At 35.8% G+C, this 25,127-nt stretch overlaps 1 protein-coding gene and 1 long non-coding RNA gene across 7 annotated transcripts in view; one reads left to right on the top strand and one right to left on the bottom strand.

Annotated features, from left to right (window-relative positions):
* Window positions 1-6,373: 6,373 nt before the first annotated feature.
* The window catches only part of LOC128263678 (uncharacterized), a 53,789-nt gene continuing 35,035 nt past the window's right edge, over window positions 6,374-25,127 (top strand). For 2 of the 5 annotated variants that reach the window (XR_008268469.1, XR_008268468.1), the window contains exons 1-3: window positions 6,986-7,282; window positions 7,342-7,624; window positions 24,144-24,239. This is a non-coding gene — a long non-coding RNA (uncharacterized LOC128263678). The other 3 variants (XR_008268470.1, XR_008268472.1, XR_008268471.1) reach the window with 3 other exon arrangements.
* The window catches only part of LOC128263675 (uncharacterized), a 79,396-nt gene continuing 67,545 nt past the window's right edge, over window positions 13,277-25,127 (bottom strand). The window contains exons 6-7 of one of the 2 annotated variants that reach the window (XM_052998761.1): window positions 14,095-14,529; window positions 13,277-13,468 (exon numbers count right to left, since the gene is read on the bottom strand). In XM_052998761.1, the coding sequence (XP_052854721.1) occupies window positions 13,427-13,468; window positions 14,095-14,529 (477 nt within the window). In that variant the 3' untranslated portion in view covers window positions 13,277-13,426. The remainder of the gene's footprint in view (window positions 13,469-14,094; window positions 14,530-25,127) is intronic. The other variant, XM_052998762.1, reaches the window with a different exon arrangement.

The following is a 25,127-nucleotide window of genomic DNA, read 5'->3' as shown; positions in this document are numbered from 1 at the left end:
ATGCGAAGGGTAACGTCGGGTGACTTAGCGACCAGAGTCCACCGTCACAACAATATAAAAAACATAAAACAGAAATAAACACCAAAGACAACATTGCAAAACAATGGTCTTTTATTTGGAAATCCTACGCCCGCACAACTATGCAAACGCGCCCAGAGCGAACGACAACTGGTCAGACTTATTCAGCGGAGATATGGATAGTCGATAGCCATCGCCAAACCGCACTGGTCACACTACACGGCGCCTGTATGAGCGGAGACACAGCCCCAAAACAGTCACTTGCGTCCCGACGAAGTTCGAGGGAACATTAACAAGGATGAATATCCCGGTAAGTGTTCTGGAAGATAGCCTTGGAAGTGGCTTTACGAAATAAACGGCAGGTCGAAACTAACGATGATCTACACTCCCACATCCCACTAGAAAACCAAGTAGATCGTTCCTCCCAACGACCCAGAACACTACGTACTCGATGAGACACGAAAAAGCAGTGTGTAACCGGCCATTGCGCAGCACCAACACGACCGAGCAAGCAGTGCGCAACCGGCCATTGCATAGCTCCAACATGACGGATCAAGCAGTGCACAATCGGCCACCTCACATCGCCAGCACAACGAAACAAACAGTGCGTACGGGCCATCCCGCAGCGCAGACACAACCGATCTGTAGAGGAAATAAAGTTCTGTCTCGAACCCTGGCCTCGGCGCGCTATACCGCCTCCCAAACAGGGCCGTTACACAACAACAAAAACAATCACTGTAATTTAAGCAGGGGCAAAAACTACACTTGGCTGCCTCCCGTGATAGGACGGCTGTCCTGAACATATAAACTGACTGCGGGGGATCACAAGGGATCAAGCAGCAATTAAAACAGCCACTTCAGCTGGCGGTTTTTGACTCCAACTTCTTTGGCCCCACATATCTACGTAACCAGAACAGTTAATAGGTTTACTGCAGCACGTAAGCGTTACTCGGCAGATTGACCACTATATCCACATGTGACATCTCACTCTTCTTTGAAAAAGTGGCGTTTCTCCGTGTTGACCCTTAGGTTTGCCTTGCGAAGTCTTCTTATCATTTCTTGCAGTTTTTCCAGGTGTTCCCGTTTCGTACGTCCGAAGACCACTATGCGAATGCGTATGGTTCTGTCTTTGGTCCGATGACTGAGTTCAGGGCTTTTTAAAAAGTGGCTGGGGCTGTATGTTATCCCAACGGCATTACTTTCCATTGAGACAGTCCGCGTTCTGGTTCGGTAAAAGCGGTGTACTGCTTACTATTTTCGACCATCGGTATCTGCCAGTCGCCACTTTTCAGATCTAGTGTTCTTGTATTTTTTCCTTCCGTAGCTGATTGAGTATGTGATCAGTCGAGGTACTGGGTATGCATTTCGTTCTGAGTGCTCGTTCAGCTGCCTGTAGTCTATGCATAGTCTCCATTCATTGATTTTCTTTTCTACGATTACTACTGGCGAGCTGTAAGCGGAATGCGAAGGTTTAATGAGGTCTTGTGCCAGGAGTTCGTCCACTTGTTTATCTATAATTGATTGTATTGCCGGGTTTCGAGGGTAATACCTCTGTTTTATTGGGCGGTCAGGCTTCATAAAGATTTTGTGGTTGGCAAAGTGACTGACTCCTTTGATTTGGCTCATCATCTCGAATTCCCTTTGAGGGTTTATGGATTTTTGCCTCTGTTAAAAAGCTTGTTGCTTGTGATCAGATGCTATGTCTCTTGTTCTTTTTATTCCTGCGTTGGTTTCTCTTGTTCTTTTTGATTATTGCTGTGATGCCTCCGCATTTGCAGTAGCAGGTCTCCGATCACATCGTCGAGGACTGGTAGTGTTGTTGTTCCTGTTTGTTTCCCGAGCTGTTTTGGTACTTCTAGTGCCTCTGTGACTGTCCGGTTTGTTCCGTGTGCAAATCTTATGACTTCGGTAAACTCGCTTTAATTTTTCATGTCTGACTATTCTGTTGGCTAGTTCTTTGCCGATGAAACTTCGTGTGGCTCCTGGGTCCATTGCACCGCGAATTCCTGTATTGCCTATGTTGACTTGTGCGAGCAGGCGTCGACAGTTGGACTTTATTGGCTTGCGGGTGTGGTGTGATCCCTGGATGCCCGCTCTGATCCCAAGGGCCTCTGACGTTTCTCGTCGTTTGATTCCGGAGACAGCAATGAATTGTGCGTATTCCATACTGTCCGCATACCCAGAAAAACATTCTTGGTTGGTTATTGCATCCACGTGCTATGAGTCCCATTGCTTTGCACCTCGACCATCTATTGTTAATGCCAAAAGATCTTGTGATGCCTCTGTTTAGTGCTTGTGGTTGCTCCTGGACTTTATTGACTTGCGGGTGTGGTTTGATCCCTGGATGCCCGCTCTGATCCCATGGGCCTCTGCTGTTTCTCGTCGTTTGATTCCGGAGACAGCGATGAATTGTGCGTATTCCATACTGTCCGCATACCCAGAAAAACTGTCTTGGTTGGTTATTGCATCCACGTGCTATGTGTCCCATTGCTATGCACCTCGAGCATCTATTGTTAAAGTCAAAAGATCTTGTGATGCCTCTGTTTAGTGCTTGTGGTTGCTCCTGGGGTCTCCACTGGTTTCTTTGTGGTCTCCAGTAAATTTCTGGTTGTTGCTGGTATCCCCAGTACGTTTCCGGCGCTTGTTATGTTCTCTGCTGTCTTGTGTGTTCCTGTGATTGGAGGGCCTCGAATTCCTAGGCTAATCGGATGTATTCCTTTAGTGTTTGATGTTCTCCACGTTTAGCATACCGTTTGAACTCTACTCGACTGTTTCGGTAGACCCACTCCAGTTTTTTCTCTTATGTGAGCGTAGTGAATCTCATGATTTTCCGGAGTTCTCGCGTATATTGCACTGCTGGCTCATCCTCACCCTGGTGCCTACGTCTGATATTTCATTTGCTTTTTCCTGCACCACCGTCTATCACGGTAACCTCGGCCTCCTCGCAGCTGTCATCCAGGAGGAGCTCCTGGGCCAGCTCCTGGGATGACATTAGGGTGTCCATCCCCTTGGTCGCCCCCAATGTCCATGCTAGTGATAGATTGTTCGTCCTGCTCCCCACTCTGCGACGTCGGCTCCACATTCAGTGGTTCGAGGGTATCCTCGACAGCCTCGCAGATGTCGTCACTGGGCGTCTCTTCCGGAGCTTTCTTAGTCTTTTTCAGACCGCTCACGGTGACGTGAGCTTCTGAGCTCGCAGGCCCAAGTGGTCTCTTAGCCGTCTCCAACCTAAGTTAAGCAAAATTACGTACAGTCTAGGGGTATCTCGCGGGAATGACACACGGATCATTCTTCCGGGGTAGCCGACAAACTTCTGTCTTCCCCAGGTCATACCCACCGACCAAAGGTGCCCGATAACGCCAGGAAGAGCCACCCTACTATTAACTCCGTTGTCGAGCAACCTCAGCAAAGGCAGAGAAGGGTTTCGACAACTTCCAGCTCAGTATAGGGTTCATCCAAGTGTTCCGTTAAGTTGTCCACTGCATCATCAAATGCATATAAACTTTCCCTGTCCCTGCTTCTATCTCGTATGGCCTATCGGAAATCAATGTCCGTACGTGTATATCTAAACTGCCTATGTAGAGCGCAGCATAGAAGATTCTAGATACGATTCTGGGTGTTTCCATGAAACAGCCAATAACACTCGTGAGCCTCCCTATCAAAAATAATGAGCCCCGCTCGGTAAATGAAATTAACCACACTGATACCCTCAGGACTACCACTAAACATCAGCTTCCAGCAGCTTAAGCTGTGCCCTAGTTTGTCCGGCCTGTAAATTAGATCGGACGTGTTTCCAAACAACTCCCTTTGATCAACTGCTGGCTCCTCTCGCCTCGGAATAGAATCTCCTGAGGCTAAGACCTACATTTTCTTCTGTTTAGAGAGGGCCGTTCTGGGGAACTAACATAGGCTTCATTAAACTCATGCCCACATTTAGTTTTATAAGTCTTTGCAGTGTCTACATTTTGTTCACACAAATGACAGTTTTTCGGTCTATTATTTTCAGTCCCACCCATTTTAAATAGGTTGTTTTAGCTCTAGGAAATAAAATATAATGAAATATATATTTTCTCGCTGGTAAATATTTAAACAAAATGTACTGAATAGATTAAATAAATTATTAACTTGATACGAACTGCTTTATTATATCTTGCGCGCTATGTAAACATGCGGGTAGCTCAGAGAAGTTTAGGGTTTGTTCAACCAAATATATGTTGGATGATTGCCTTTAAGCAAAATAAAACGCAATGGTTTTGACTCCACGAAAATACTCCTTGAGCTCGATTTAACCTAGCACCGTATGATCTATGTAATTTATGTAATTGTTTGACAATATTTACTAATATTTACATTGCTCTTTTTGAGCTACGTATTAACGTGGCCCTTACAGTTAGGAGGCAACTTCTTTTAGAAATCATATTAATAAGATCATTTATAATCTTAATTGTAAGGTGCCCTTAATATTAAACTCAGGCGAAGAAAGATGTTTTAAACGGTGTCTGCATGCAAATAAATAAATACTCTCGGCCTTGGCTCGACGACAAATAGTGGTTGTGGTCTTGGTACTTTAAAAAACGCCGATTGTATTTCTGCCGGATGACAAAGTTGCATGCATAAATAAAGCGAACAACGGTTTTAGAGAGATAAATAGCAACTTAAATAAAATGTAGCCAATCAAACTGGGAAATTACAAAGAAAATAAATAAGATTATAGAGGGGGGTAAAGATTTTTGACTACAGGTAAAGTCCTTTGATGCCTATTTACCTCTGATAGTCGAGTGGAAAAAAACTCCCCAAGAAACATATTTCGGAAAGACCCTTTTGGCATCAGGTTAAAGAGAGCGAGTTAGCGGTGTCGAAAAAATTGTTTTACAGCATTATACAAGTTTATTTAAATCTAACACTTATTAAGGGGAATTTCATTGGAACATTAAAAAATATAAGTAAATAAAAAGGCTTAGATTGTTTTATGATAAATTAAAAGGTATCCAGAACTTATATATACTTAAAATCAAAACAGGTTATAAATTAAGTATTTTGCTAATTTTTTGTTGTGTTTTGCCGCTCGAATGGAAATTGTTGTTTTTTTTTTTTTGCTAAGTAAGATAAGTGTAATGCTTTCAAAATTCACCGTGAACAAATTTACGAATAAAAGTAATACCAAGCATCGTTCTACGGTTGGAGAAACCGGAGTGTTTCAGATTTTTATACCCCTGCAGAGGTTCTAGTTGTTGTTCTAGTTTTCTTAGCCGGCACTCTGAAATAAAAATGCCCGTGTAGACAAGAAACATACATTTCTTGTTGAAGCGGGAAGAATATATAAAAATATTTATTTATTTAGTCAAATTCTTAACCATTTTCGTACAAAAATTTGATACCAGAAAAGTTGTATGTTGAAAGTGCGAGTTGTTGTTTTTGTTTTATTAAAATATATGGTACGAAAAAACGTACAAAATACAGTGCAATACACTAAACGATATTCACATGACCAATATTAATTAAGTCATTTTAACATTTTTACACAGTTGTCTAATACAGTATACTTATATTGAGGTATTTCCAGGAATGCCATGGACGATATTGGAATACTTAAGAAAACCTATTTTTTGACATTTGTCCATGTGAACGCAACGTAAAAAAAACGAGTCTAAAAATCGACTTATCGTATAAGACTTAATGCAAGAGTATACAAATTTGAGATATATTAAAACAAGAAAGGAAGCAAACTTCGGCAAGCCGAAGTTTATATACCCTTGCAGCTATTGCAAGAATTAAATATTTTTGAAAACATTAAAATTATGATTTACTTGGGTATATGTCTAAAAACATTGAAGCAATGATGATTTGCAGCTCAATTATTAGATAGTTATTTTATATAATTTTATTATTTCTATGGGAGCTATATGATATAGTCGTCCGATTTTGTTGTAATTTAAACCGTAATTCTAAAATATTTAAACATTACTATATGTCGAAGAACTAAAAAAAAATTAAAAAACAGCAAAGCTATAATTTTTTTTGTATTTTTTTGCCGATGGTTCCTATGGGAGCTATATGATATAGTCGTTCGATTTTGATGAAATTTAAACCGTAATTCTGAAATATTTAACCATTACAATATCTCGAAGAACTAAAAAAAAAATTAAAAAACAGAAAAGTTATTATTTTTTTCATTTATTTTTATGATTGTTCCTATGGGAGCTATATGCTATAGTCGTCCGATTTTGATGAAATTTAAATCGAAGTTCTGAAATATTCAACCATTACTGTATGTCGAAGAACTAATAAAACAATTAAAAACAGCAAAGTTATAATTTTTTTTTATTTATTTTTCCGATTGCTCCTATGGGAGCTATATGCTATAGTCATCCGATCCGGCTCGTTCCGACTTATATACTACCTGCAATAGAAAGACAACTTTTGGGAAAGTTTCATGCAGATAGCTTTAAAACTGAGAGACTAGTTTGCGTAGAAACGGACGGACAGACGGACAGACGGACATGGCTAGATCGACTCGCCTAGTGATGCTGATCAAGAATATATATACTTTATAGGGTCGGAGATGTCCCCTTCACTGCGTTGCAAACTTCTGACTGAAATTATAATACCCTCTGCAAGGGTATAAAAAAGCGATTTTTATTTTAATATACAGTGGAGTTTTATTGGTAAAGTCTTTATAGTTACATTTGGATTGGTCAAAGCTTTTATGCTGATGAATTGGTGCTGATGCTGGACCCTTTGTTTTAAAGTTTATAATTTGCTGTCGTCGGTAAAGGCGTGTGAAATGTTTATAATAAGGGGACTGTTGCTAACAGGCTTGGGAAACGTTTATGTGTGAATAATTTGAATAACTCCTATAGTAGGCTCTAAAATGTTATGTTTGATAAACGATGTAATGGGTATCTCGTATTTCGTAATACGTCACTTACATACTTACGAAAAGCAATAAAAAATATATGTAGTAAGCATTGTTTTTTAACTTAAAAAATATATATTTTTTGTTTAACCCCGAATTGGATCTTAACCTGGTTCCAGCATATCGACAAACCGGTTCTTAAACCGGAATTTTATCAATCGGTTAATGTTGAACCCCGAACCGAACTTTGTCAAATTGGAATGAGTTCACAGCCATGAAATTAATAAGAGTAAGATGGTAAGATAAGGTCTGCATCCCAATTGAGGCCCAGTAGAGCAAAAAGTACAAAGTTCTTTTGCACAGACTCTATTCGGTCTATATGTACACCATACTGGGGACTTCAAACTGGTGAGCGATACTCTAGAAGTGGCCTAACTAATGAACTAAATAAAATACTTGTAACACAGGGATCATCAAATTTTTTAGATCACCTTTTTATAAATCCCTGGCTTTATTTACCCTGGAAATAATTTGGTCAGAAAACTTAAGTCTTGGGTCCAGATATACGCCAAGGTCATCAATATGTCTAATTCCAGTCATCTCACAACCACTTTACGTATATGTGGCATACTGTGGATTGACCCGATAAAATTTCACAATTTTGGTATAGGGTGATCAATTTATATAGTGGTCTGCACAGGGTCTCTGCGCAGTATCTAAGCAGACTGCCTGGAACACCGTCAAGATCCGGTGAGTAGACTTAACCTTTTGCAGATCAACAGGAAGGTAGCATCCCCTTAAATTCGGACAAAATATTGAGTTAGACTTGGACATATAAATAAGATATACATATAAAAAAGACTGATGTGATCGGGACGAAGCTGAATACGTCGTTTGAAAAATGCAATGCTGGAAGAGGCGGATTTACGCTTAGTGTTAACAAAACTATAAAACCATTTTGGATGCTGTGAAAACTGGATCCTACAACGAGTTAAATAGCCATTATAACACTGTGCGTTAAGCACGATAAAATTCGCCAAAGCACTTAAGTATCTGGAAAAGACAGTTCTACTCTATATATTTATAATAAAGTATGGACTTAATCTTTACGTTACTGCAATTGATTTTCTCAGACTCATTTTTGCTTGCAAATATTTTATCATTTTTTTTTATAATCTATTTATTTATGGACAAAAAATAGTCAAAAAAAAACCACAATGTGTTGAGGAGAACCTGGAATGCTGCAAAAAATATTATTTCATATGGGGAACGGAACTCCCTAAGGTTTTTCCTGGAATTTGTTTAACTAAAATTTTTCATAAACAAGAAAGGAAGCAAACTTCGGTAAGCCGAAGTTCATATACCATTGCAGCTATTGCATAAATTAAATATTCTTGATAACATGAAAACAATGATTTACTTGCGAATATGTTTAAAAACATTGAAGATATGATGATTTGCAGCGTAATTATTTCATAGTTCCTATGGTAGCTATATGATATCGTTTTCGTCAAATTATTAAAAGGTCAAATTTAAAAAAATTACAAAATATAAAAGTTAAATATAAAAAAAATGTTTTTTTAATTATATTTATTGTTTTCCTTGAAGCTTTATGTCATAATCGTCTGATTTTAATGAAATTTAAACCGTAATTCTAAAATATTAAATCATTACTATATCTCGAAGAACTAACAAAAATTAAAAAACACCAAAGTTATAATTTTTTTTTTATTTTTTTTTTCCGATTGTTCCTATGGGAGCTATTTTCTATAGTCGTCCGATCCGGCTCGTTCCGACTTATATACTACCTGCAATAGAAATACAACATTTGGGAAAGTTTCATGCAGATTGTTTTAAAACTGGACGGACAGACTGACAGACGGACATGGCTAGATCGACTCTCCTAGTGATGCTGATCAAGAATATTTATACTTTATAGGGTTGAAACTGTCTCCTTCACTGCGTTGCAAACTACTGACTGAAATTATAATACCCTCTGCAAGGGTATAAAAACGTAACCGAGTTACATGTCAGAAAACACTCTTACAAAAAACAACTTAAGCTCTGTTGTTCTCCTTTTTGCCTTTTATTAATAATTGTGTTCGCTAAAACGGAAATGATTAAAATATATTATATTATTATTTTATTATTTTTTGATGACAAGGCGACGATCCGGCTCTTAGCTCTTATTAAAGCACAGCTTAAAAAAATGTTGTTTCCTGCCTGGCGAATTTTCGACCGCCTATTAAGGCGGCTGCGGGATCACTGATGAAAAGGATTTGCATATGGGGCCGCCTTAGGTTCAATTCCATGTCATTTCCTCTCCCTTGTGTGCACATTGTGGTAGGTTAAGTTCGTCGAAAAAAATGCCCTTTTTTCGCTCGAACGCCTGGTTTTCTCTTAACTTTGGAGTACGGTTTTGAATTAGTTAATTTCAAACTAAATTTTCCTTATAATCGCAACTAAACCTCCCCTTGTAATATACCTATTGCTTTTTACAGACTGACGATTTTCGGATAGCAGAAACCGCTTGTGGGGGGGGTTCGTTAAAAAAATTTGTACCATCGAACTTTTGGATTAAAACAAGATAACAAGGATTTTTCTGGCTTGCTAATGCTACTTCACGAGGTTTATAGCAACCAAATTAGAGAAGTCTTGAAAGTTTGCTTGGCCACAAACAGTGACTACGAAGAAGTTATTTGTAGCTAGTTGTTGTTAAAAGCTCCCAGGGTCAACCTAAAGGTTTCCTGCTGAGGAGATTTCTAGTTAATTGCTTCATAATAATATTTCTCTTAATATTTAAAACGTTATTATTTCTGTTTTATTTGACACTTAGACATACGCATTACCTCACCCATAAATTTGCTGATGTATCCCATTCAATTTGATTTAACATAATTTAAATCTAGTAAGTTAACTAACAGGTGTTGGTTGTAAGCATCATTATATATACAAATCTGATCTCGTTAAATTCATAGCTGCTTATTTAATAGTTTTGTATTTTTTGTGATTTTAATTCAAAATATATTTTAATAAAGGTTTTTAAGAATTGTAATAGCTTTTTTAACTGAATCGCGCTTACGTCGATAATCTCTCGAGTATTAAGTTGTTTCTTTAATACCAGTAAATTTAAATTCATTATGTATCAAAACTTAACTGAGTAACCACGCCTCGATTGGGGAAAAATATATAAACGACTTAGATCGCACTCATTCTTTTGGCGACAGCAGTGATGAAGGCCTTTCCACGCTGATGCTAGTCGAGGATTGCTGTTGAGTAAATAATAGGGCGTAAAAAAGAATCCTATCTCAGTTAGAAGATGATGTTAACTTGTAAACTGAATGGGACAAATGGTTCGTTGGCGTAAATGTATCTTTTGTAGAGCCGGGCTCTTTTCCACTGTTCCCCAAGGCTATTAACCCAATCGGCTGCTAATCGTCTCTCTCAATTGATTTCGCACTTGAGTTGCAAGTCTGATTGGTATCAATCGGTATCGCTTACCTGGGTGTTGAAAACCAAGGAGGCAGAACCGCGTAATTCGCCTTTTTGTATTCGGATACAGCTAAAAAGATGATGCTAGACATTCACCCTGCACTGACTTTTCGTTCCAGGTCGGGAAATACACTCTGTTAACCTGACTGCTTCCCAAAAAAATACTTATTATAAACTACCTATTTACTACAAGATACGTTTCAAAACGTTTTCCTTCCATATCTTCTAAATGTAATATGAATTTCCTAATTTTTCTATCGCCTTATCGCCTTTTTCTGAAAATGACTTTGTGTAAAATTCGTTCTAAAAACTTCCTAGTTAACTTTGTAATTGAATTGCTTTGCCCTTAGATTGTATGTTGCTTGCTTTTAACTTTTCTTGCATAAGGGCTAAGTGGTCTTCTCTATTCAAGTTCCAAGTTCTTGTAGCGCTAGGATAAAATTAACAATAGGTAAACAAAAAAATCATATAATTAATAAATTTAAAAGACTGAAATTGAGAACCTTGAGAACGCACAACTGATACCAGGCATATGATAATCCCACTCAGTTTGGTCGGTTTCAAAGTTGCTGCTGTGATAGATCTACTCACACGCTCTGACGCACTGGATTGCGGAGAGTGAGCAGCCGTATACATATGCCATACTCCAAACAACGTTAGAAAGGTGTTAAATTCATTCGATTTCAATTGTGAGCCAGAAACAAATTATTAATTCTGGTATCCCATACATAAAAAAATTAGAGGGCAAAGCCAATGATATTTAGAAAAGTTCTGCGACAAGGTCCCAATATGTCGATGTACATAAGCTGACAAGGTCGGTCAGACTGTGCTGCTTGCCTCATTGGTGGTCTAAGAATAGCATTTGGATATCTCGTCGTCTTAAAAACTTCACACCTCCGTATGTATCCCGAAGCTGTCGGACCATTCCTGGCCAATAAAATTGTCCCATACCTCGTGTTGTGTACGAATATCTAAAAACTGATCTAATACCTTCACATTCGGGTATGATTCTTGGTTGCCTTCGATTTTGAGTCTTAACTTAACAAATTCATCTGACTAAAACCAGCGACGCAAGATCAATGTCAGGACAATAAGACTCTATCACTGCTAGATCGTCGCTATATTTACGCGACAAAGCGTCTGGTTCCTTTTCATTGACTTATTAGAAATGGTTATCCCTGTAAATCCATCGCCCATCTGGCTAGCCTTTCAGAATACTTTGTTTCATGAGCCAGGCTAAACTTGCATGGTCGGTTATGAATTCGAATTCCTGCAGTTCAAGATAACACCTGAATCTTTCGATTCCAAAAATCACGCTTAAATACTCTCTTTTTGTAAGGCTATAATTTTGCTTTGAGAAACTGAATTTTTTAGATATATATGCTACGGGTCTCCCTTGCAAAAATTTTTTTCTTGGAAATTTGGATTTGCGCATAAGTGCACTTTTATTCTAAGTGACTATAGTAAAAATTTAATACGTCATTATGTTGAAGAGCTGTTCTTACTTTGTAGCTCTATGTAGGTAAGAACTTACACCACAATTAATATCTACACTATAATTGGAACTGCGTATTGAAAAAATTGAAGTTAAAATGTTTACTTTGACACTTTTTGCCTTTCTAAGCTTTAAGGAATTTAACGATTTAACAATCTCTTTCAGAACCACCCACAGCTATCTTTAACTCTATGACTTTTTTTGTTTTTATTAATAAGATAAAACATAATTAATAATAAAAACCGAAACACTGTCCTTTTTTAATATCTGCAAAGGGTATAAAAGCTCCGGCAAAGTTTTCTTCCCTTCTTGTTTTTCACAACATTTTTTTAGAACTACGAACTTTAAACTTACAATATTTCTTTCTTAAATTATTTTAGTTTTCAATTTCGGACGACCCGCTTTTATTAAGCCCAATAGTTATATTACCGACAACCCACATTGCATGCTTTTTGTTTATCTGAGAGGTCGCAATTAAACTTTCCCAATATGTAATTTTTTAGGACTTCCCCCGATCGGCTTTTGCTTTTCTAAACTTAAAAAAACAAACGCCGTGGCCAAACTTATGTTGCTGGAAAAAAGACATTTTTGTGAGAATCAAAATCAAAGAGTCTCGTAAAAATCTATAATATAACATTTAGTTTTTGGATAAAAAAACCACCACATTTGTCGGCTTAGCTTTACCACGTCGCCAATTCTTTCAAATGGCTGGCATTCGTTTTGGTTTTTTCAATTTAACGTATCTAAACTCGATTGGTATAGGGCATTCTTTAAAAAAAAAATAGAAGAATAAATAGTTTTTTCATCAGCTCTAGTTTTTTAGCCGTAGTGCTGTGGTAGCGAATTAGTCTCACCCTAATAACGAAAACAAACGTAAGTATTATAGAAGAGCTAAAATAAATGCAGTTCACTCCCAATTTGAAATCGAAAGTGGAAAAAGTCTTTCTTTGCTCGTCTGTCCGAATAAATTTGAAAAAAAAATTGTCATATAGCCCCTTCTTGATTTGCGCAACCAGTCTTTTTACAAACTGTGATTATTTTTTAGATTTTGACTAAAGGTCTGATTAATAAAAATACCTTGAGCCAAAATCTCATATAAGACACCAGAATAAGTAGGCCTTTAGTCCTTTAGATTTTTTGTGTTAGTGTTTTGTGGTAGAATTCCGAAAGAGTCAAGGCCATTCTGGTCAAACTGTAAGCAACAGACCTTAGAACCGAGAGATGCGGAGAGACCGTGAACTAACGGTATCGAGTGTCTCGGTGGAGCCGTCACGATACGGACACCAGCAAACAGGCAGTAAAACAAAAATTCTTTACAAAGCCAATCACCCAATATTCATTTGATGAAACGATCCCACAGTCTCTCTGAGTTAGTCGCTCGTTTACGAAGTGACCAAGATAAATAATTCAGGTCGTTACTAGTGTAAGCTATATAACTATTTATTATGCTTAAGGATGATACTACTCAAATGCCATGGCCCTTAAACAAATACAAGGCATTCAAAATAAAACACATTCGATAGGTTCTGTTCTGCTTCATCTTTGTTTGACATTGACGATTTCATTTACTGAAGCGAGAGTAATCTTGCCCCCTGTTTAGTGTCCTTCTGAAAATAAAAAACAAAATTTCAAATAAAATGTTTTTAAGAAGAACAACATTTATAAGTCAAAGTGACTACTTACATGTAGTCAGCAAGTAACAGTTTAATTTGTACATAATTAGTTCCTAAAGAAAAACTAAAAGCCTTAAATCTGTAGCTTTAGCAAAGTAGTATATTTAGGCGAACGCAAATAAAATGTTTTTAAGAAGAACAACATTTATAAGTCAAAGTGACTACTTACATGTAGTCAGCAAGTAACAGTTTAATTTGTACATAATTTGTTCCTAAAGAAAAACTAAAAGCCTTAAATCTGTAGCTTTAGCAAAGTAGTATATTTAGGCGAACGTAGCTCATTAGAAATTAGGACATGTATGTTTATCTGGCTTAAAATTTAACATGTTCAAGACTACTTTGATAATTCAATGGTTTATAACTGTCTATATATATAAATATTCTGAAAAAATATTTTTTTAAATTGTAAGGACATATTTACTGTAGCAGAAGTTAATTAAGAAATACTTTAATTCCTACATCAAATTTTTTTTTTATTGGTAAAGACTTTTAGCGTTGCTCAATTGGACCAAACTCTTTTTTGGGTATATACCCGCATAAATATCGTTTGTTTTACTCACTGGTAATTTATGTTCATCAACAAGCGACAGTTCGTCTTCACTGTTTGAACAGTCTGAGCTCCAACAGCAAATTTTTCGTTGATCCTTGTCCGTGAAGCGTTCAATATTCTCTATGCTGCCAATTATGTTCCGATTGAAAGTCCTTAAAGATTCTTCAGAGCTTGTCGTGCGGTTTGGAGGACCTAGAATAATGTTTGGGGTGTCCCATGAAGTTCTTTGCCTTAAATCTGCGCTTTTTAAGCTGTGTTGCTTTATTTTTTCTCCTTTGAGCTCCTCGAGCTGGTTAAGTAAGAGGCGCTTGATTTCAGAAACCCATTTTTGCTTGATGTCGACTGTGGTTGCCTGCAAGGTATAAACTTCCTGTCGTCCTTGAAACCAAACTTCAAAACGTTTTGCTTCGCCTCGCAAGGACTCCGTTAAGCCAATTTGTGACATCTATAAATGCAAATAGTTAAATATGAAGAATGCATTCAAATTAGATTTTGCACTTTGTGATATATTAAAAAAAAGATTTTTATTTTAATATAAAGTGGAGTTTTATTGGTAATGTCTTTATCGTTAACTTGCAAAAATTGAACTGTTTTCACAATTGCATTATTCTTATAAATATGGCTTTTATCGTTGACAGCGACGCTAGCAGCGAAAGTGGACTTCGATCAGAAGATTTCGATTGGTTGAATTGGTGGCCTGATGGGTGGGTTGTCAGGCTGCATCTATTGTTTATTAAATTTGGATTGGTCAAAGCTTTTATGCTGATGAATGGGTTCTCATGCTGGACCCTTTTTTTAAAAGTTTACCACTTGTTTATGTCTGCTGTCGTCGGTAAAGGCATATGAAATGTTTATAATAAGGGGACTGTTGATAACAGGCGTGGGAAATGTTTATGTCTAACGGGAAATGTTTATGTCGTCTGATTAATTTGAATAACTCCTATAGTAGGCTCTGAAATGTTATGTTTGACAAATGAATTAATGGGTATCTCGGGATATACAGGCTGGGTGTTAGGCTTGATGTCTGGAGTATTTGGTAATACGTCACTCGCCCCTTCTCTAGAACATTCAACATCCTTGTTGAATCTAACAAAAATTTCTTTTTTGTTGGCTAGGCGCCTGTAGGTAAATATGATGTAAGTAGTGATGGTTAAAACTATTATTATTAAAATTGTGAATACAATCCACTTGTAAACTGTTTCTTGCTTTTCTTGATAACTAATTGATTTCTTAATTTTTAACAATGGAATTGGTTCATATAACGTTACATTCGTGCTAGATAATATAATTTTATATTCGTTTATAATCTTTGAAGTAGTAAATTTAATGTTTCTTATTTCTTAAGTGCATTGACTTAATTGTATTATGTTGTTTCCCTGTATTGTTTTGTTGAATATTTGACAATCTTGTTTAATTTGTGTTTTGCTTAAATTATAGGTTATAATGATGTTCGGTTCAATGTATTTTATTGATTCATTTTCTGATATAAACGTGTGTTGACAATTCGCTAGTTGATTAATAAGAATTTGAGAGATACATTGATTAGTGGTTATAACTTTTGGTCTAAGCTTGGTGTATTTTCTAAATAAAAAACAGTGTTTTTATCAGTTACAAAATATTCAAAGTTATCAAAATATTCAAAGTTATCAAAGTTACAATATATTCAAAGTTATGTCAATTTGTCGGCCTATATCATCTGGGTATTTTATAATTCTATATTTTTGGGTTTCCTTAAATGAAGTTGGTATATGAACTAAAATAAAAGTGTCTTTAGTCTGTCTACTTATCCAAGCTGAAGTTTTGATTGATAAAAGTTTTTCTTCGTCTATATCATCCAACTCTACATGTTTCAATATTTAAGGATTGAATATTCCTATTCTTGTTAATTGTAATCCCATTTGTAAGTCTTCAATATACTTAAGGGAAATGTTTAATGAATATCTAAAAATGTGAAATGCATCCATTTCTTCTTCATCTTTCACAAGTCTCTTTATGTCTTCGGATTGTTTATTTATTACTGTAACTATTTCATTATAATCTTTATTTTCAGTTACCTGATCTTGTAAATTTTCTAATTTATCTTCTAGCTCTTTTTTATCGTCTTCTGTTAATGTTCGAAATATGTATTTATAAGCAGTTCCTACAATATTAATAAATCCTCGTTTTTGTCTTTGTGTAGAAATAATTCCCTTGATTTCATGTTTTAGTTGTTTTAGTGCTAAGGCAACATCTGGTACGTAATTAAACTTGTTTTCGTATTTCATAAAGTCCTGGTATGTTTCTAATATTTTTGTTTGATTAATCTGTATCATATGATGTTCGTTACATAAAGGTATTTTTACAATCCCTGTGTTCAGAAGTAAATAACCGTTATTTGAAGTGATCGGTGTAATACTAATTTGTTGTCATTATCATGATCATTTTCAAGATCAGAGTCAGTATTGTCAGTATTGTTAATGATTAGAGAGATTTTGCGCTTTAGCTTTTTTAAATTTACTTATGTGCTTTATTACTTTATGACCCCTATTAGTTTCTTGCCAATGCTTTTCGTCTTTCTGTTCTAATGCTCCTATCTTTTTGAATGGGTTTACTAATTTCGCTTTACGTTTCATTTCTTTTTCAACTTTGGTATATCTAAACCACTTCATGTTCCTCTCGATTTTTATTAATTTTATCTATTTTGTGTTCTTTTTGTTTTTGCATATTTTTACTCGGTTCCATACCATAAAGAAAGATTTGAGCAGAGGTTTTACCAGTGGCATCATGAGTTATTTCGTGATTGTAGACATACGTTGCTTTTTCTATATTCATTAATTGGTCTTCAGCATCTGAGAGTGTATTTATGATTATAAGTTTTTCGTTAATTGTTTTATGAACCCTTTCTATGTCAGCTATACCGTTTTTACTACTAGTGATTTCAATATTGATATTTTCTTTCTGTATCCAGTTTTGTAAAGATTTGGATACCAGGCTGGGATCCTGATCCATTTTAATAGTTTTCGGTTTACCTATCATACTAAAAATTTTGAGTAATGCTTTTTTACTTTCAATCCAGTTTTGTGGTTTTTATTTCTATAATAGAAATGAATTTTGAATGAATGTCAATTCATGTCAAAAATTTACGTTGGTCAATAAAATAATTGTCAATAACATATTTATCACGAATATTTTGAGTTTCAGGAGTCTTTTCAAAAGGGAGTGCAACTTTTCTGTGCTCTGCTTTGCATAAATTACAAACCTCGCATTTATTTATAATGTTTTGAATAAGTTTTTGTGCGTCTGGGAAATAATTTTTAGTTTTAAAATCGCCATACGTCTTTTTAATGCCTTGATGTATCGTCTTTTCGTGTATTTCTAATATTTTTTCGTGGAAGTCTGCATATGTGGACACGTTTGGAAGTATTACTGAAGTTTTCATTAATTTTGTACCAGTGTTTGGTTTAATTTAATCCATATAAGCTCGTTTAAAGATAGCAAAGTCTTCGTCATTATTAATGAACATAACAAATTTGTGTCCACATATGAATTTTATAATTATATCTTTTGCTGAACGGTCAGTCATGTCACTGTAAATTATTTTTTTAATAGTTTTGTTAAAGTAGTGAGTAAGTTCCTTGGTGTCTTTATTTTCTTTTTCAAATATTAGTTGGTGATTAAAAACGTTAATAGGTCGTTCAGTGATCTGTATGCAATTGCCATTATCTTCTTGTGCACTATGCACCGTTGCTGCAGTAGTTTCTAATTCATCATCATTTTGTAAAACTTCTTCAAATTTTTATCTTCAGTTTCATTTTTTGTAATTCTTGATAAAGCATCTGCTACGTGATTCTCTTTTCCTTTAATGACTTTTATTTCATAATCAAACTCTCTAAGTATAATTTTCCAACGTTGTAACTTCATATTAGGTTCTTTGATATTATGTAACCAAACAAGCGGTTTATGGTCTGAGCATATTTTTAAACTTCTTCCAAAAAGATAAGGGCGGAAATATTTGGTTGCCCATACTATAGCTAGTATTTCTTTTTCAATAGCTGCGTAATTTAACTCATGTTCATTTAAAGTTCTACTGGCGAAACAAATAGGCTTACCTTCTTGTGATAAAACAGCATCTAATGCATAATTGCTTGCATCTGTAGTTAAATCAAACTATTTTTCTTAATCCGGATATGTGAGAATTGGGTCGTTACTTATTAGAGTTTTTAATTTTTCAAATGCTTCTTTATAAGTGGGATCTTTAACATTTATTTTGGCTCCTTTCTTTAAACAAAGAGTCATTGGTTTTGCGATTTTTGCGAAGTCTTTTATGAATTTGCAATAAAATCCGCAAAGACCTAAAAACGAATTAATTTGTTTCGCAGAGTTTGGAATTTTAAAATCTTGAATTGCTTGAATCTTACTTAGATTTGCTTTGACTCCTTCAGTTGTAATTATATGCCCTAAAAATTCAGTTTCTCGTTTTATAAACTCACATTTATCTAATTGCAGTTTAAGATTTGATCTGCGAAGCCGTTCGAATACTTTTCTAAATAAAATATTATTCATGCAATGAACGGGGGCGTTTTTTAGACCAAATGGCATCCTAGTATACTCATAGTGACCTTTCTTGGTGGAAAATTCAGTTTTTTGTATAGATCTTGGGTCCATTTCAGTTTGATGGAATCCTTTAGCCAGGTCTAATGTTGTAAAGTATTGACATTTACCTAATTTATCTAATATTTCATCCATGTTTGGAATAGGAAATTTATCATTTATAGTTATTTCATTGAGTCCTCTGTAATCAATGGCCATACGAAATTTGGGAATGCCCGATGCATCATTTTTCTTTGGTACCATTACAATAGGACTACAATAAGGAGATTTTGATTTTCTGGTAATACCTTGTTTTATCATTTCCTCAATTTGTTTTTCTACTTCTGTGTCATAAATGTAGGGATAACTATATGGTCTCCTATAAATTGGTTCTTCGTGTATTGTTTTTATTACGTGTTTGATTTCGTTCGTGAAAGTCAAATTGTCACCTTCAAAATACTTGGACATCAAATAATGAAGTTCAGTTTTTTCTTCATTATTTAAGTGATCGTCTCTTAAATAATTATTCGCTAAGTCAGTTTGTATGGCATAAATATATTCGTCATCATTTGTTATACTTGAATAGGTTTGATTACGTTCCTCTGTTATATTTACCAATGGGATATCGTAATTATTTAGAATAATAATGGCTGAGGTTTCTTTTAGAATTTTTCTTCATATAAGAATATCATAATGATTTGAAAAGTTTTTTAAAAAAAATGTTTGCTTAGATTAAAATAATTTTGGGATGCTAAATTCGATATATTTCTCTTAAGTTACTGATTCTCCTATCGTGTGGACTTTTGTCAAAATATTTTTAGTTGGATATTTCAAAAAGTTTTCGTTTATTAAATTTATGCTTGAGCCTGTATCAATAAGACAGAGGCATAGTTTGTTATCAATTTTAATTTTATTGCGGTGGTGTTTCTTCCGAGGCTGTTGTCTGAACATTTTCAATTGTGTCCATTGGCTCAGTTCTACGTTGTTGACCTGAGTCTGAGGTTCGGGCACGTTTTTGGGGAATTTTAGTAATTTGAGTAGTCTGGGTATTTTGTACTTGATTACTTTGAAAGGATCTAGGATAATACTGATTGCTAGAAAAATTATTATTATAACTGCTATTATTACCCCAGTTCCTATTTGAGTCGAACTTGTTCTGTCTCTGTTGATTGTTGTTATATCGATTTGGTAGTTATTATTTTGGATTCTTTCTCCTTGACTATTATCTGACTGATTATTTTGGTTAAAGTTTCTTGATGATCTTAAATATGGATATTCGTCGTCATCATTAGAGTTTTGGGATGTATACGAACGGGTATTTAAAGGTTTATCTACAAACAATCCTACAGCTTGGGCAGCTTGCTTTTATTTAAGAGGAGTTGATATATCAAATTTGCTCAACGTAATGTATGTTTGTACTGGCAATTTTTCGGGAATCACTTCAGCTAATGTATCATTCAAAGTTCTTGAAACTTAAACCGCGTTTGATGGATTGTTATCTAAGCTGAGTTTACAACATATTCTACTTGTTTGTTCTTCCAATTCTTCAACAAATCTACGTAAATTATTTTTATATTTAGTCTCACGTAATTCCATAATCATCCGATGTGGAGGTGTTGCGCTGTTGTATTCGCTGATAAGTAAAGTCCTTAATTCCTTCCAGTCCTGTGGTATATTTCTTATCAACAATGTTCGGGCTCGTCCTATTAGAAGGTTTCGGATGGATGCTTGTATAACTTGATGTTGGGCTTCTGATGTTGTCGGATAATGGTAAACTAATTTGTCAACTTCCTTTATGAAGAGAGCCAAGTAGAGTGGGTCTCCATTAAATTTGTTTATCTGCTTAAGTTGCAGAAGAAAATGGTTCATGGCTGCGGCTGATGTTGATGGCATTTCCATTTTTAGACTTTAATATATTTTTTTTAATTTTTAAAAAATTTTTGTTTACACGAAATATATCAGTTATTAGATTATTATCGCTGAATTTAGACACTAGTAATCCTCATTCGTGATTTGACTAATGTTGTTGTTTTATTTTTACAATAATTTTAAGAAAGTTCGTTTTGCGGATAAAAATAAATTTATTTTCACGAAGTGATTTGTTGAAGTCCTTTTTAGGTAGTCACTCGAGAGGATATTACTTGTATCCTACCGGCTGCGCCAATTGACTTTTTCACTTTGTGATACATTAAAAAAAGCGATTTTTATTTTAATATACAGTGGAGTTTTATTGGTAATGTCTTTATCGTTAACTTCCTAAAATTAAACTGTCTTTACAATTGCATTATTCTTATAACTATGGCTTTTATCGTTGACAGCGACGCTAGCAGCGAAAGTGGACTTCGATCAGAAGATTTCGATTGGTTGAATTGGTGGCCTGATGGGTTGGTTGTCAGGCTGCATCTTTTGTTTATTAAATTTGGATTGGTCAAAGCTTTTATGTTGATGAATGGGTTCTCATGCTGGACCCTTTGTTTAAAAGTTTACCACTTGTTTATGTCTGCTGTCGTCGGTAAAGGCGTATGAAATGTTTATAATAAGGGGACTGTTGATAACAGGCGTAGGAAATGTTTATGTCTAACGGGAAATGTTTATGTCTGATTAATTTGAATAACTCCTATAGTAGGCTCTGAAATGTTATGTTTTAAAAATGAATTAATGGGTATCTCGGGATATACAGGCTGGGTGTTATGTTTGACAAATGAAGTAATGGGTATCTCGGGATATACAGGCTGGGTGTTAGGCTTGGTGTCTGGAGTATTTGGTAATACGTCACTTGCATACCATTTAAAAAATAGGAAGTGTAAAATTTGAATTAACAAATTGGAACTAAAACTAGTAAAATTCCTGTTGTTATTTATTTTCATTTAAAAGACAGTTAGTGTTATATAAAGACATTTATTTTATTTCTCAAAAAATAACTGCTATACCAGTTTTTTATTTGTGTGTCTGTTTGGGAACCAGACACCCTATCTATCATTGTAGTATATATTTTTATATGCAAGAGCTTTGCTTAATTGCATTGTCTTAGTTAGTACTTTTTCATTAATCACAAGCCGGTAACATGTATACGAACTAACTCTTCCTTGTATTACTCTGCAAACTTAAAGTCAGACACATTTTTGCTATCAATGCAAACACAGCGCAGCGCGCGTTCGACCCACTTAAGTTTAGAATGTACGGTGAATGCAAATAAAGATCAATTTAAACATTTACACTTTTGGCGTTGCCATTCATTAATATAAAATTATTATTATTCGAGTTGCCGGGTAGTCAGAAACGTGTTTGCATTCATGACATTCATTGTGCAGACGAAGTTTTTCGTGAATTGCGAGCCTTGCAACGTGACTAACGATATCCTTGGTAAATTTCAACGTAAACCTGAACCGTCAGGTAAAAACTGAGCAGGCGTTCGGCACGAGCGGCCGGGACAGGGAAAGAGACAGGAGGCTGCGGCTGCGAAATGATTACAGTGCCTGTTCACCCTAATCTGAAAACAGTGACTCATCCCTAAGCCCTGATAGCCGCCAAGCTAACGGCAGCAGAAGAAACCACGAGCACCCCAGCGGAACCCGCAGCAGCAGAATAAACACGGAGTGAAGTGATAAACGTCAGAGCCACATAGAGCATCATACGTGACCGGCGAAGAAGAGGACAAAATTACCTATTTGTCATTATTAGCTCCAGGCCGATCCTTTTTGTTTATACCAAGTTTCTGTGCGTTCTTGGGCATGTGGTGGGACAAACACATACATCTTCTAGCCGCACGGTTTTCGTAGCGAGCAGCATAAACAAATTCAGTTCGTTACACAGTGTGACCATCAACCAATACTAGCATTTCTGACGGCATCTTAGAAGACTGCCAACAGCTGCCAATAATCACGCTAGCGCTCATCCGCGACGAGACGAAAACAATTGCTGGTTGTTCGAGTTTTAAAGCAGTTAGCCGACGATCAACGCCATGAGTACCCAGCCGCATCCCGGGCGTTCACCGTCAGTTTGGCAATTATTTAGGAAATTACGGTGGATGATTTGTAGTAATCGACCGATGCTTTAAAAAGCCATGCTGTGAGATTGCAGATTTTTAAGTGCTCGGTCAAGATTTACCGTTTAGTAGACTACTATTATTTTAACAATCACAGCACGATTATTGGTACTGTTTTTATTTGTAAACCGTCTTAACCTCACTGTTCCAAGTAGATTACCGAGAAATTATAATCTCCTAATAATCATTGTAATTATGACTTGATTAAGCGTTTCAGAGTATTATGTTCTAACTTAATAGCCTCTAATATCTAATTCCTCAAACTCCGAGCGAAAAAAAACCATCCATTTATTTCAGCTGGATAACCGCTTTAATATGAGAGTTTTTCCGCGCTTAATGTATATCGGCAAGCTTTTTGCCCCGCAGGTCAAATGGAAGTCAATAACTTCCTTGTCTTTCATTTTATCGAATTGGCATTTTCTTTTAAATACATTTTTCCTTAAATCCGCAGATTTGTCCAAAATGCATTTCCATCTTCAAAAGATCCCGAAACAACCTAGTAAAAATCATACATATACTTAAAAAATAACAGCCTTCTACTCGCGACAACGAGTTTTAGCGCTTTTTTTTTCCGTCTCTATCTAGCACATGTACTTCTTATGGAAGAAAAGACAGCTGAGGCGGAATCTGACCCCTGTTGTAAAAAAGCCGTCTGTGTGAACAGTTTTTTAGTTTGTGGTAGACCGGTCCTTAACACCGCTTTGCAAAAAAAGTCTTCAGCTTATAACATTGCCCATGTCTTGGTATATGGCATAAAGTTTAAATTCCTGATTTTGCACAATTTCTCTGATTTTATAGCCTAGTTACACTAAATATCACACTAGACGTAGTGACGCAGAATTGCCGCTTACACTTGGCAGACGAGAGTATGAAATATAAATTGGGAGCGTGGAGAGTGAAGAGCGACTCGATACTTGTTCAGGTGTTGCTGCGATCCAGTTGCCGGCAATAGCTTGACACTTCGTTATTGTTTAATAGCCTGATTCCATTGGTGCATCATAACGCGAGAATAAATGCAATTAAAAGTCATTGGGCGTATTCAGCAGGACAATATGATCACTGATCTCTGATGGATCAGTAATCAGTGATCAAGTTTGTTCTGCTTATGCCACATTACGCAATAATTAATCAATCCGGGGTTATGACTTATATACTACCAGCAATAGGAAGACAACTTTCTTGTATTAAACTTGATTTTCGACCTACAACAAATAGTTGGTAAAGAATTTTACGCAACTGAAATAAACAAGCAAATCAGTGAATTTGACAGTTCACTATCAATTCATAGCCAAACTGAATTATATTTATCTTGACTACCATATTACTAAGAGGTCTCCATATAAATACATATATAAATTATACACATGTGTAAAATTACTTGGAATTTATCTTTGTCTAAATCAATGTTTTATATTGTTTCTTAACATTTTTTTTTTCTATTTTAGGATGTCGCGTCTCGACGTTTTAAACGGGACCAAGTACTAAAGGAACTCTTGGAGACGGAGCGCATCTACGTAAATGAAATGAGATCAATCCTAAAGGTAATGCGATATTATAATTATTCTGTTTACTCAACTTCACGTTTAATTATATAATAGGATAAGTTTCTTCTTATGTATAATATCCACAAAGTGTACCTATTATCTTTATATAAGCCGGACCTAGCCGAATGCGCATTTATTTATAGCCTGATTCCATTGGCGCATTAAAACGCATTTAGCCTAATGCGCATTTATTTACACTGGGAATCCCATTGGGCTAAATACCGCATTTAAAATAAATGCGATAAAAAATCATTCGCACCGAACGAGTTTAGTAAAAATACCGGAAAATACCGATGTTTAACGATATTTTGTTCGTGCCACCACTACAACAGCTGTTTTCTATTCAAGGTTGGCTCAATTTTTGGTTTCTTTCGAAATTAAAATCTATTTTGCATAAAAATGACTTAAAACAAGAGCAAGCGCAGCAAATCCTGTACGCAGTACCACAATGCATTATTGCTGGATCTCTGGCATGAAATACCTCCCACATATACGGGGATCCTTGCCCTTTTTAGATCTCTATTGCAAACCCGACATAACAACGCAATCAGCTTTACTTCCTTGTCGTCCAAGTTGACAAATGCATCGGTCGTGTCACTCACATGTCGGAGTAGCATTAGCTAAATGCTAATGCGCCAATGGAATCAGGCACATTTAATAGCCTGATTCCATTGGCGCATTAAAACGCATTTAGCCAAATGGCATCCCATAAGACTAAATGCCGCATTTAAAATAAATGCGATTATTAAATGCGATTAAAAACCATTCGCCACGAACGTTTTTAGAAAAAATACCGGAAAATACCGATGTTAAACGATATTTTGTTCGTGCCACCACTACAACAGCTGTTTTCTATATGCCATGCAAATTCTGCTCGCAGTACCA

Source organism: Drosophila gunungcola, unplaced genomic scaffold (genome assembly GCF_025200985.1).
Source record: "Drosophila gunungcola strain Sukarami unplaced genomic scaffold, Dgunungcola_SK_2 000010F, whole genome shotgun sequence".
NCBI classification, from domain to species: domain Eukaryota; kingdom Metazoa; phylum Arthropoda; class Insecta; order Diptera; family Drosophilidae; genus Drosophila; species Drosophila gunungcola.
This window is presented reverse-complemented; position numbering and strand designations above follow the sequence as displayed.